Source organism: Bufo bufo, chromosome 5 (genome assembly GCF_905171765.1).
Source record: "Bufo bufo chromosome 5, aBufBuf1.1, whole genome shotgun sequence".
Taxonomy (NCBI): domain Eukaryota; kingdom Metazoa; phylum Chordata; class Amphibia; order Anura; family Bufonidae; genus Bufo; species Bufo bufo.
In genome coordinates, this window is record NC_053393.1 from 113550505 (window position 1) to 113565509 (window position 15005).

At 40.1% G+C, this 15005-nt stretch overlaps 1 protein-coding gene across 1 annotated transcript in view; it reads left to right on the forward strand.

Annotated features, from left to right (window-relative positions):
- Positions 1–15005, forward strand: part of C5H8orf34 (chromosome 5 C8orf34 homolog) — a 384661-nt gene that overhangs the window by 206359 nt on the left and 163297 nt on the right. The window contains exon 10 of the mRNA XM_040432398.1: positions 7774–7859. Within this exon, the coding sequence (XP_040288332.1) occupies positions 7774–7859 (86 nt within the window). The remainder of the gene's footprint in view (positions 1–7773; positions 7860–15005) is intronic.

Here is a 15005-nt window from a genome sequence, read left to right on the forward strand (position 1 = left end):
CTGTATATCCATGATCTGTGTCTAGGCGGACATGATTCTAGCTAGTCTTCACCCACTAGATTAGAACTAAACTGAGAGTTGCAGACAGATTGCACAGGGAGAATCTGCTAAAAAAAAAAAACAGATACAAGTCATCTAGTGGGCAGAACTTTATTATTCTTTATGTACTCCCACACGGCAGTTTATTCAGAAAAATTACCTGAAACAACAGTTAGGCTGGTTTCACACGGGCGTTGCGGGAAAAGATGCGGGTGTATTGCGGAAACATGCGAGATTTTTCCGCGCAAGTGCAAAACATTGTAATGCGTTTTGCACGCGCGTGAGAAAAATTGGCATGTTTGGTACCCAAACCCGAACTTCTTCACAGAAGTTCGGGTTTGGGTTAGGTGTTGTGTAGATTGTATTATTTTCCCTTATAACATGGTTATAAGGGAAAATAATAGCATTCGTAATACTGAATGCTTAGTACAATAGGGCTGGAGGGGTTAAAAAAAATAAAAAATAATTTAACTCACCTTAATCCACTTGTTCGCGCAGCCTGGCTTCTCTTCTGTCTTCTTCTTTGAGGAATAGGACCTTTGATGACGTCACTGGGCTCATCACATGGTCCATCACATGATATTTTACCATGGTGATGGATCATGTGACGTACCATGTGATGAGCGTAGTGACGTCACCACAGTTCCTTTTCCTGTGCACAGCAAAGATGAAGACAGAAGAGATGCCGGCTGCGCGAACAAGTGGATTTTTTTTTTAACCCTTCCAGCCCTATTGTACTAAGCATTCTGTATTAAGAATGCTATTATTTTTCCTTATAACCATGTTATAAGGGAAAATAATAATGATCGGGTCTCCATCCCGATCGTCTCCTAGCAACCGTGCGTGAAAATCGCACCGCATCCGCACTTGCTTGCGGATGCTTGCGATTTTCACGCAGCCCCATTCACTTCTATGGGGCCTGCGTTGCGTGAAAAACGCACAATATAGAACATGCTTGCGTGATGCGTGAAAATCACCGCTCATGTACACAGCCCCATAGAAATTAATGGGTCCGGATTCAGTGCGGGTGCAATGCGTTCACCTCATGCATTGCACCAGTGCGGAAAACTCGCACGTGTGAAAGAGGCTTTAGCCTTGAGGCCAATTAAACTAATCCCTAAGATGTCCGGATCCATAAGCCCACACAACACTTAATATGGCTGCAAAGATTTCTCCATATTACGCTCATGTGGAACTGGCCTTAAGAGTGTTAAAAAAAAAATTGTAACTGGGAAAATATATCGTTTCATTTTTACTACTTTACTATATATTTATAAGGCTACTTTCACACTAGCGTTTTTACTAAATCCGGCAGGGTTCAGCAAAAACGTTTCCGTTACTGATAATACAACCATCTGCATCCGCTATGAACGGATCCGGTTGTATTATCTATAACATGACCAAGACGGATCCGTCATGAACTGCATTGAAAGTCAATGGGGGACGGATCCATTTTCTATTGTGTCAGATTGTGTCAGAGAAAACAGACCCGTCCCCATTGACTTGCATTGTGGGTCATGCCGGATCCCTCTTGCTCCGCATCCCAGGACGGAAAGCAAAATACAACATGTTGCGGTTTGCTCTCCGGTATGGGAACGCAACTAAAGGGAACAGAACGCATTTTGGAGCATTCCGTTCTGTTCAGTTCAGTTTTGTCCCTATTGACAATGAATGGGAACAAAACTGAAGTGTTTTTTTCCAGTATTGAGCACCTATGATGAATCTCAATACTGGAAAACTAAAACACTAGTGTGAAAGCAACCTAAGAATTTCCAGTCTAACGGATAGCAGTTACTAATTAATAGTTATCACAATGCTATTAGTTGTTGTCACCCAGTCACTTGATGTGTCAAGGACTGTAGCAGCCAATTTACACTAGTGTATCAGCTCAGGTGGGAGATCAGAACTGGAGGTACACTTTAATGACATATATAATAAGTATGGAGCTACACTAGTACATGCTGGGTGGTGGTGTTGGACTGGCCCACCACAGTACTATAAGTTTTTCCGGTGGGCCCAATTTCTGCTATCATAGTGGGCCCCAAAAGTCCAGGAGAAAAAAAAAACATTTGGAACTGACTTTTGAAGATAATAACTTGCCCCTGGATGTGTTTCTTCAATTGATTAGACTTTATAGATGATATAAGGATTGAGCCCTCTGAATAATTTCCTTTGATGGGCCCAAGGAACCTCAGTCCAACATTGCTGGGTGGTACAGTTACTAAGAACCTTACAGTCCAGTATCCACTAGATCAGGGATTAGCAACCTTTTGCACTCTAGCTGTTGTGAAACTACAACTCCCAGCATGCTCCGTTCACTTCTGTGGGAGTTCAGAGAACAGCCAAGCAAGTGTGCATGATGGGAGATGTATTTTGCTGGTTGCTGATTTCTGCACTAGATTAAATTTACGGCCAATATCAGATTAGGTGGGAGATCTAATTGATGCATAACTCAATTTTTCTAAAAAAAATCCTACTTAAATCCTCTCGATAGCTGTTTCCTACTGTGCTAAATGTGGGATTGCTACAGTAGTTGTGGAAGTTTTGTAGTCCTGGTATTGTATACATGAACCTGAATTTTCACCGTAAATATTGTCACATACCTAAAAAGAAGGACCTTTAATGTATAAAATAGGTGATTATTATAACTTATTGTAACGGACCGTTTCCGCAGACAAGGGGTTAAAATCCGTTTAGGCGATATGCCCCCTTTCTGAGAGACAGGCACAGCTACTGCAGGACACCAACCTCCCGAACTGGATACAAAGTAGCACTCCAAACTGGAACCTCACGAATAGCTGCTAGCAGACGAACAGGAATCAGCTTACACTTCTGGCAATCGGTCTTCTAACAGCATACAGCGAATCCCCCCAATAACGAGACAAGGCTCCGTGTTGAGGGTCAAGCAGTGGTCTGACTGTACTTCACGTACAGCCTCTTTTATTCATAACCCACAAACATAGTACTGCCCACAGGGGTTTGAAATACAACCAATCAGTAATTTACAACACATACAATGTAACTACAGCAACCAATCGTTCACACCCCCAGAGGACCAGATACAACATATCCCCACAATGCATCATGGTTTCCTCCTCTCTGTCCAGACAACCTGAAGAGCAATCCAATTATCTCTGACGACAAAGGGAGATCGCCAATACACATGTGAGGACAACAGAACAGACATCACCATTTTAAACACACAATGGGACAATGGCACAATAGAAACACACCCGTATATTCCTCCCAAGCTGACAAGTTACACTTATTATAAATTGTTACAACTTTGTGAGTTTACATTGGCCATACATATATCTAACATCAATTTAAACAGTATAACGTGGGGACAAACCTATCCAAAATTCACTTGAATAGGTTCAGGGGTTTAAAAGTTAGTATATGGCCCATAATCCAGGGGCAAGAGGCCAGCAGCCAGTCCTCTCCAAAACCCAGTGGCGAGGTCGGTTTCGCCACACTTATACTCTTCAAAAAACAAGCAATCAATGCCCCAAATATAGTATAAGCAAGTAGTCTTTATTTAATCTCATAAATACGTACTAAAACACATTAAAAAAAGCAGGGCTCCACTGTGGAACATCCCCAATATCAATCAATCTCCAAACCCATGATGATGGCTATGTACACAGGCTGTCTATGCATGTAGTAAAGGTACCTTTACTATATGCATAGACATTCTGTTATATGTTCCACAGTGGCGCCATGCTTTTTATGTGTTCACTCCACTTTTTATGTGTTTTAGTACATATTTATGTGATTAAATAAAGACTACTTGCTTACACTATATTTGGGGCCTTGATTGCTTGTTTTATGTAGAACATATGTCATTTTTCAGTGAGGCCTCATGCACATTCTGCAACTCGGCTCTAGTGTTGTAGGTTGGGTGAATATTGTAATACACAATGCATATGTAGCTGCAATACATACGTTTTCCGGGATTCAATTATAAAAATAGTTTTATTTGATTGATATTTAATTCATGACTTATTTTTTTATACGTATGAATCTCCCTTTAAAGTGGGAAGTCATTGCTGAGGTCATTTATGTAAACGAGAAAATGTTCTCCCTTGCATTTAAAGATAACACAATATATTGGAATAGCAATACATGTTTTGTTAAAAAAGGCACAGTTGATTGATTTGTCCATAAAGAAGGATTATACGCGTTCTTCAAAGTTTCCCTACAGCATTTTTCTTAATCTTTTACATCTCACTTTTTTTTTTTTTTGTTAATCACAGGATTTCAATGGCTTGGTCGACAGATAGTCCTGTTAAGCTAGAGGACCAATCAGTCTGGTTGATTATCATTCTTCATGTGTTCTTGTCAGGCTACTTAGTTTGTGGTGGGACTACTGCCTAGATAGTGAAAACTAGAATAGGAGAACCTATTGAATTAGACCTTCCACTCCCCTTGCTGCTCCCATGTCTGACATGTTAATAGATTAGTATTCCTTGTTACACCTAAGGCCATATTAGGTATTGAACATCAGCCCCAGACACATTCCTTGTGGTTTGAAATAGCTGGAAAAATCGAACAGACACAAAACTATTTGTTCTCCAATAATTGCTCCTGGCTTACTACAGGATAAAGAATGATGGACAGCCTTCAAAGGGGGCTATGTATAAATTGTAGGTACAGGTTGGGTGGTTACCATACTGTGAAACATTCTAGAGAACATAAGAAGTTACTCCAGAAAGTCGACTAGTAAAAAATGTAATATCTTATGTCTATTTTGAGTAGAGAAAAAAGATATAAAAAAAATTCACTCATTTTTTATTTTATTTTTCAGAAGTAGTTTTCAACATTAAACAATTAAAATCTCTATGTAAAGAGTCTAATTTTTAAAAGCAGGCTACATTCACATATACGTTAAAACTATATGGCAGGCTGTTCTTGCAAAGCAACAGCTTGCTGGAGTTCACCGTATTCAGCATAGCCAGATACTGCTGTTCATCGACGGAGCCTATTTCCTATAAGCACCAGTTTTTACTGGACGAATCCCATAACTAATGCTGGAAACAGGCCTGCATGATCCCTGCATGGTCCTATTATAGTCAATGGGGTCTGGATGCTATGTCAGATACCATGAACTACGGCAGGCTGTTTTTCTGCTGGAACAGCCTGCCACATAGTTTTAATGTATATGTTAAAGTAGCCTTACAGACCCTTGGCCCTATGACCAGTACTGTCAGACTGTACCTTACTGCTATTTGGTTAATTTATGTAACCTTTTGCATGATTTTATTCCTTTGTATTTTTTAAAAATATCTAAGGTGGCTTGACAGCACCTGTAATCAATATGGCTCTCAAGATAAAGGTCAATGCTTAACATGATACATAATACAAGTGTATAATAGGCTTGATGTTCTTGGAGGTATTAATAAGCCCTTGCATAAATATTGTCTTGGTGGTATGTATGGATTTAGCCAGAACTACTTCAGAGAAACACTTGGGAGTACTTATTTCAGAGAATTATAAAAGCAGTATAAAATGTTCAAAGGCTGGGTTAAAAGCCAGAAGAATTATTGGGGGTTGAAGCATCTGAAGCAGATAGAAGTGAGTTCATGATTCCTCTTTAAAGAGCTTTAGATTATTTTTATTAATTTTTTTATAGGGTATGTGGTCCCCAGAATTGTATACATGTATGATAAATGTATATTCAAAGATGGTGAGCAAAAATGGGACAAGTTGTGGGCAATAAAAATATTACAATTGACATGAGGAATTTAAAAGATACCGATTGTCAGAAAAAGGTCTATCGATGAAATCTAGGGTCTTATGCCTAATAGAAGACAGGTGCTTCTTTTGGGACACCCTGAGACTTCCTGTCAAACATACTGTAGCTACAGGGGGTATACCTCTACCCCATATGAAGTGACCAGTGATATAAATGGTGCATGCCCTGTTACACATTTTACATTAGGGCCCAGGAGCTTCAGGTTACAACCCGGCCCTCCATATCCCACTATTTACTTTTCAGCTATGCTTTCCTATTTCATGCATGTCGACACTGTATTCTGGACTATATTCATGACCTTTGGCTCATCTTCATTTATTTTTTGTTTTACTCATATAAAACCAAATGGGAATTTAGAATACATATTCACAAGTATACCGACACATTCTCTAACTTTCTCCAATCATCAAGGCTTACAATGCCCAGGTCATTAAGGCTTTAACTGTGTCATTGACAATACTGTGGGATCACTATTTAATTTGTATAAAAGTCTGAATGATTGTGTAAAATTATTACAAAATGGCTTGTTCTCAGAAAAGCTGCTTACGTTTTTTTTTTTTTTTTTTTTATCCCATTGGTCATAAATGCCAAGGCGCTCATTCTCTGCCAAATCATTATTCTAATATGCAATACATTAATATTGAGAATATATTTTTCCAGCATTTATTTGTCCCTTGTAGAGATTATATTTATAGTAGATGGTTCATAAACCTTCTTTCTAACTCCATTTGGAGACTGAAAATCCAGGTGTGATTGCAGTTAACCTCAAAAGCTACTTCCTCTGTTTCTTACTGAGCTGTTTGGTGGCGCTCTCACAGTGGAGACATGCAGAGTTTTAAGAAAAGAGGCATCAGAATTGTTATTTCATAGGGAAAACAAGTATTTACTAAAGCAGGCATGTCACGAGAGATGTGTGTAATAGTTCTGCAGGTTTAACATGTCAAAAGTAGACTTTACATTGTGCTGAAATACTTTTTGTTATGGAATTCCCATCAATGGTGATCACATATTTCCCTCAATGCTATCAGATGGGACAGTTAAACCAGTGCTCCCGTGTAAGGAATTGACAAGACATCTCTTAACTTGTCAAAACAAAGGGAAGGACGAACAGGAGTCTCCCTCAGGCCTAATGACAAACAACAGGGAAAAGCAACACACACATATATCAAAACACAATACAAAAGGGAACGGAAACACTTATCTTCAATGAAGCTTTGGTAGACCAGGAACTCAGCTGAGAACCAAACAGAAGCTAACCACAAGTCCAACAGAAGCAATAAACTGCATAGCGTAGTGGGAGAAATAACAATAAATAGAGAAGGTTAAATGACCACAATAGTAACACCTGGGGATAGAAGCTGTGGCAAGCACCAGAAACAACACAGATGTAATTCGATCCAAAAGGAAAACATATCAGATCAAACCATGTGTTGCCAGTCTCACAGATCTCCTGCCACCTGTCGCGGGAACGTCCGTATGTCTCGGTACATCCGTAACACCTTTACACCAGCCAATTATTGGGAACAAATGTTTGTACAAACGCTATTCCCTATTATTGTCTGTGTAAAGGATCTACTGATGAACGAGCAACATTCTTTGAATGAGAGCATTATTGATGCTGACACCAAAATTGGCATTTCTAGGCAGCAGATCTTGCTGTGTAAACATGGCTTTAAAACCCATAAAGAAAGAATCCCTGCTCCAATCTTACAAAAAAGTGCTAAATGTGCAAAATGATAAAAGTGATGTGTTTTTAAGGGATCCAAGATTGGTGTAGGAGAAAATAAGATCCATCAGTTTATCTATCATGATGATTTTTGTAAAAAAAAATAAATAAAAGTGTGAATGCTAAAGGGTTTTCCCACTATAGAGTTGTACTAAAAATGTTGGCATAAGTGTTGATTGTGAGCCTTGTAGTATATTAATACACATTTTTTTGGGTCCCTGGGCTCCTCTGTAACAATACTTCTGTGTTTTAGATTGCAAGGAGATAATCTAGCTCAGGGAGAAGAGGTGGTGCCAAAAGAAAGCTCCTCTCCTGCGAAAGGTGCAGCAAATGCCAGGGGTGAGTACAGGTGTTCTTCAACTTTTCAATAGCTTCAACTGATTTATAGGCCGATTTTACCTTTTACCCTAAAACATTTGGTCAGATTATTGAGGTAAATAGAGCACCATGAAATACTCCCGGTATCTATGATGAACATGTCAATAGACTTCCATGAGTGTCATCACCCACAAAAGATAAATACAATTGCATACATTCAGGACATACTTTTGACATAGGTTGAGGGATTTCCAACCACATACATGGAATGTATGCTAAAAACACCCTTGAAGGTTTCTCATAATATCTTACTTCAGTTTTTTTAAGACATTTGTCCTGGTCATAGTTGCCATAATTTCTGAAAAAGATTCATGGCGGGCATTAAAACACAGATTGAAAGAAACATTGTTGCCACTATTTTAACAGTTGATTTTTTTTCAACAAAAAAGTACAATGCATACAGTTAGGAAACACTTTTTGTCCTCACAAATGGTTGACACGTTCCAGGAATAACATTATGCATTTTTGTGTAATCTAACACAAAGCAGAAGCAGAACATCAAACAAGTCTTCAAATCCTGTCTGGACCATCACCTTTTGTGATAAGGCTATCAGCTGCCATCTCCCCTTGTACAGGACACTCATTTTGGATTGCTATTGGATTGCTATAGATGTAGCAAAAGGATCTTGTATGTGGAGCTGTAGTAAAGCGGCCTGGCACTTAAATAGTTTGCACTCGTGAGTAGATTGATACGATTGTGGAAGATGAAAGTGAAGCAAACACAAGCACTCTCGGCAACATATTACTCAGATTTGTACGGTAACTCTCCATCCAACAATTCATCAGAGCTAAAGAACATTCCTAGCTCAAAATAAGTTTTCATCCTCTGTAAAACTGAACATCCATTTTTATCAGCAAGTCCCTTGTTTTGAGAAGATTTCTAACACTAAAGAAAGCCATTTAATGTTGGTCTCATATATGATGCCAAATATTCTGGCAGTCATACATAAATGTGTAAAATTTACTTGACAGGGTAAAAACCCTTCCAGAAACCAATCACTAATGGTCCTTTTACACAGGACAACGTAATAGACAATTATCGGGAAGAAAACAAATGTTCTTGATAATTGCCTGGTTATCAGAGTGGGTGAGAGCAGCATTTACATGCAGCAATCATTTCTACTGTATGGGTAGGTCCCTGTTTACCATGGCCAATCTGCTGCTCCGAAATTATGACTTTTGGCACCAACTGAAAGACACGATCACTCAATCAATGTGTTTTCTCGTTCATAGGGTGATCACTGGCACCTTTAAAAATGGCAATTATTGGGAACTCTCATCCCTGATAATTGACCCAATGATTGGTCCATATAAGGCCTTTTATCACACTTCAGTGAATCATAGACATGTTCTGCTCGTGGTCTCAACAGACAGCAGAAGTAACTATTGACTTTAATGTGTGTATTCACACGTCAGTCGTTTTTCACGGACCATGTGTCCGTGGTGGCACCACAGAAGCCTGCCTTATTTTGTCCTCCATGACGGATACCTCACACACATTATAGTCTGTGAGTCAGTGAAAACCACAGACACAATACAGATGCCATCCATGTTTGGTCTGTGCTAGGAGATGCTCTGGAGATTAATTTTCAGCTGATCAGTGTCTGTGGAACATGGATGACACACGGAGGGCAAAAAACTGACACACAGATTTAACACAAATTCTTCAAAGACTTCTTCACCAATGAAGCACTGACCATCTTGTCACGGGTGTCGTCACAAACATGTTAAAGAGGCCTGAAAGGTCCTCAAGTCTGCTGCCATGCCTTTTTCATCAGATGAATGTCTTAGTTGGTTATGTCTGCAGAATGGCCCCTTTCTTCAAACAAGAGGGCAGCTTGTGGGCCTATATTTCCAAGTAAATTTACTTTTTGGTGGTGAGATAGTAACATAGTCTGAAAAAAGACATACATCCATTCAGTTCAGCCTGTTATTCTGCAAATTTGATCCAGAGTAAGGCAAAACCCCATGAGGTAGAGGCCAACTTTCCTCATTTTAGGGAAAAAAATATTTCCTGACTCCAATCAGGCAATCAGAATAACTCCCTGGATCAATGCTGCATAGTATACCCTGAATATATCTGGTAGGCATCATGGTCATACACCTTATTGTTCACTATTTAGGAAAGCGTAGTCTGCTGCCCTTTTCTATATGAAGGAAGACAGTAATATACCGATACGGTGCACGCCAGGTTATCGCTCTTTTTTTAGGACTCATGCAGGCAGCTGTATTACATCTCCATACAACCTATAAATTGTAGAGTCCTACCCTACCTATGTAGGCTTCTGATTTTATACACAATCCGTAAGATACTCATACTTACCCGCATTTATGTTGGTAAATTTGGTCCTTTTAAAAGGGAACCTGTTACCAACTTCATCTTGTTCACACTGAGGGCAGCATAATGTAGTGGAAGAAATGTTGATTTCAGCATTTTGTCACTAATGAGATAAGTGGTTGCTGAGATCTTCAGTGCATCACAGCCCATGCCAGAGAAGATTCATAGGCTGTCTGAGATGAGTCATAGTTATTCATGTGCTTCTGCTCTCCCCATCCACCTGCTAATGAGCATCAGATTTCTACTTAATTTCCCCCTATGAGAAACCTGCAAGTGATCTGCATGTAAGCGGGGAGAGTGGGAGCTCATGAATAACTGACTCTTCCTCAGCCAGTGCATGACTCTTCTATGGCCTTGGCTGCAATGATTATACCGCATGTTCTTAGCAACGACATGATATTAGCTTATGCAGGAGATGCCGCTTAAATGCATGTCTGTTAACTCAGTGAGGGCGGTATAATGTTGATGACCAGTTCCTTTTAAGCCCTGACCTCTGGAATTTACCACACCCCAATGCCCATTTATCTGTGGTGTTTGCATAAGTCATTCCCGTTTTGGGGTGAGGACAAGCCACATTTACCAGGATTGTTTATAAAAATTCGGGACTTTTGGCCACTATAAATACTGAATTACACATATTACCAAAACTGCTGTACATGTTTCAAGCACTTCCTATTATGTATCTTCTTCCTTTTTTCAGAAACTAAAAACGGCAACCATTTGTTTTGTATGGGGTCAACTGAGACCAAGTGTTGGGATAACCACATTAGTAAGACCTAAGCTTTTGGGGGGTGTAGGCCTCCCGGAATTTAGAACATACCATGTAGCGGCAGTGCTAACACGACTACTGGATTGGCAATATCATAAAGCAACTAAGCAGTGGGTTGGGCTCGAACAGGACCTTTATCCTCTCCCTCTTCAACACACTCCCTGGATATCTCCGGAATCTAGGCCTCCCCCGAATAGGCACAACTTCTTAATTGAGCAGGCACTCAAAGTTTGGGACTCCCTGACAGCCAAGGGGTTAGGGGTCAGACGGAATAATCAGCTTACTGCCATTTTCCACAACCCTGCATTCCCTCTTTCTTGGGTCTCAGGGAAAGGGATGATCCCTGCTTCCATCATATGCTCATAGGGGCCCCTTTATAGACGTATAAGGAAATCTCGGCAAGATGCGCCTCACTTCGACTCTCTTGGCTTGAATACCAGCAAACGAGGTGGTCTTATATTTTAGCACAGGGGGAGCAGTGCTACTTTGGTTCAGCATTATCGGATTTGGAGAAGCTAATTATGCTATCAGACCTGCCAGCTCATACCATTTACCTCCTATATAATAACATTCTTTCAGGCTTTTTCACAGCAACACCCCCCCTGTTATGTGTCAGAGTGGGAGGGCGAGTTAAGCTCCCATATTGACACCAAGAAGTGTCAAAAGGCATATATATTTTCTCATAAGCTCTCTATGGCCTTTCACGTGCAAGAAAAAAAACTACAAGATACTGTCTCTGTGGTACAGTTACCCAGTTGGGCTTCATAGAATTTTCCCAACAGTACCAGAAATTTGTTGGAGATGTAATAGGGGGCAAGGCACAATGCTCCATACATGGAGGGGTTGTGATCTTATTAGACCCTTCTGTGATCAGGTCTTCACAGTCTTCCATACCATTACGGGAAAGACAGTAGTAAACTCTCCAAAGGTCGCGCTCCTATCCATCCTGCCGGGTTCCATCGCATCTCAAAAGAAGAGTATACTGAGATTTTGTCTAATCTCGGCGAGGTCGATAGTAGCCAGCCATTGACGATCGACACATGTCCCTTCCACTTTAGAATGGTATCAGGAGATGCTACACATATACAGGATGGAGACTCACAGTGACCCTGCAGGTTTTTCTACCCTATGGCACAAGACTGGATGGCATTTCAACTACCACCGGCATTCCACTCTCTCATTAGGTGAGGCTAGGCCTGACCAAATGGACGGGATTAATAGGTCTAGCTTTGTCCTTTACCCTCCCTCCTCTTCCCCCTCTTCCTTCCCTTTTTCTGTACTACACTGCGTGCAGAATTATTAGGCAAATGAGTATTTTGACCACATCATCCTCTTTATGCATGTTGTCTTACTCCAAGCTGTATAGGCTCGAAAGCCTACTACCAATTAAGCATATTAGGTGATGTGCATCTCTGTAATGAGAAGGGGTGTGGTCTAATGACATCAACACCCTATATTAGGTGTTGCATTTGGCAAAATGGGTCAAAAGAAGGACTTGACAGGCTCAGAAAAGTCAAAAATAGTGAGATATCTTGCAGAGGGATGCAGCACTCTTAAAATTGCAAAGCTTCTGAAGCGTGATCATCGAACAATCAAGCGTTTCATTCAAAATAGTCAACAGGGTCGCAAGAAGCGTGTGGAAAAACCAAGGCGCAAAATAACTGCCCATGAACTGAGAAAAGTCAAGCGTGCAGCTGCCAAGATGCCACTTGCCACCAGTTTGGCCATATTTCAGAGCTGCAACATCACTGGAGTGCCCAAAAGCACAAGGTGTGCAATACTCAGAGACATGGCCAAGGTAAGAAAGGCTGAAAGACGACCACCACTGAACAAGACACACAAGCTGAAACGTCAAGACTGGGCCAAGAAATATCTCAAGACTGATTTTTCTAAGGTTTTATGGACTGATGAAATGAGAGTGAGTCTTGATGGGCCAGATGGATGGGCCCGTGGCTGGATTGGTAAAGGGCAGAGAGCTCCAGTCCGACTCAGACGCCAGCAAGGTGGAGGTGGAGTACTGGTTTGGGCTGGTATCATTAAAGATGAGCTTGTGGGGCCTTTTCGGGTTGAGGATGGAGTCAAGCTCAACTCCCAGTCCTACTGCCAGTTTCTGGAAGACACCTTCTTCAAGCAGTGGTACAGGAAGAAGTCTGCATCCTTCAAGAAAAACATGATTTTCATGCAGGACAATGCTCCATCACACGCGTCCAAGTACTCCACAGCGTGGCTGGCAAGAAAGGGTATAAAAGAAGAAAATCTAATGACATGGCCTCCTTGTTCACCTGATCTGAACCCCATTGAGAACCTGTGGTCCATCATCAAATGTGAGATTTACAAGGAGGGAAAACAGTACACCTCTCTGAACAGTGTCTGGGAGGCTGTGGTTGCTGCTGCACGCAATGTTGATGGTGAACAGATCAAAACACTGACAGAATCCATGGATGGCAGGCTTTTGAGTGTCCTTGCAAAGAAAGGTGGCTATATTGGTCACTGATTTGTTTTTGTTTTGTTTTTGAATGTCAGAAATGTATATTTGTGAATGTTGAGATGTTATATTGGTTTCACTGGTAAAAATAAATAATTGAAATGGGTATATATTTGTTTTTTGTTAAGTTGCCTAATAATTATGCACAGTAATAGTCACCTGCACACACAGATATCCCCCTAAAATAGCTAAAACTAAAAACAAACTAAAAACTACTTCCAAAAATATTCAGCTTTGATATTAATGAGTTTTTTGGGTTCATTGAGAACATGGTTGTTGTTCAATAATAAAGTTAATCCTCAAAAATACAACTTGCCTAATAATTCTGCACTCCCTGTATATCTTTTTCTTCTATCCCTCCTCTCTCTCTTCCTCTTCTCATTTCTCTTTATATAATAATAATCTGGTAATGATACAATGGTATTGGAGGATGAATCCATACCAAAGGATTGAACGCTTAGTTTTGGATACCCTTTTAGGGTATGTGTACGTTGGGCATGTCTAAGTAGATGACAGAGCTTATGCACTATATTAGTATATTTCCTTAGTATTTTTTTTATGTTTTTTTATATTCTCTATATAGCTTGATTATTGCAGCTGTCGAGCTGTCCTTTGTATAATTGCTAAAATGTTAATAAAAACTGATTATACATAAATACTGAATTACAGATATATTCTCTCTACCACAGGAAAATATTTCTGTAATTCAGCGTTGAGTGCCTTAAAGGGGTTATCTCATGACTAATGTAAAAAATTAAAACATCATATAGTACACGACAATACCTTTCTAACAAAGCTAGAACCAGCCCTGTACCTCACATTGATCCAGAGATCTTCCCATTCATTGCTCTGCTAGATTTATATCAAGCTGGCAGCTCAAGGGGAGTGTCTTTTCTGCTGCAGCTCAGGAGGCTTGTCTCAGCTCTCCCTATCACAGCTCAGGGGGCATGTCCATGCTCTCCCTATCACAGCTCAGGGGGCGTGTCCATGCTCTCCCTATCACAGCTCCGGAGGCAGTTGAAAGATGAAACTGAGCATGTGCGACCTTCTAAGTGAGCAAGCCAAAGAAATAAGAAAAAAGCAAACTGCAGATGGTGCTATACATATACATTTTATTGAATAACTCAGTGACATGTTAAATTTTGAATTACATGCAATTACAAAAGTATTAAGATCCAAGTGCTGGTTTGAAAACTGGAGAATATTTTTCGTGGGACAACCCCTTTAATACAAACCCTTAGAGACTACAGATGATTGAATCAATTCTAAATGAATCAAGTTCAATCAGAATTTTCCACAAATTTGAGTCTAATCTGAATCCACATTTTTAGCAATTCGATTTGGATGAATTTTTCAACATTGAGTAAGGAATTTCTCAGACCAGAAGGCAGAAAAGATGAACAATGTGGATCCCATTTTTTTTTTAGAAACATAGAAAATCCTACTGCGCAGTTTGTTTTAAAGGTTGTTTATTACTGTCAACAGCCATGTGTTTACCCATAAGCCTTATACTGT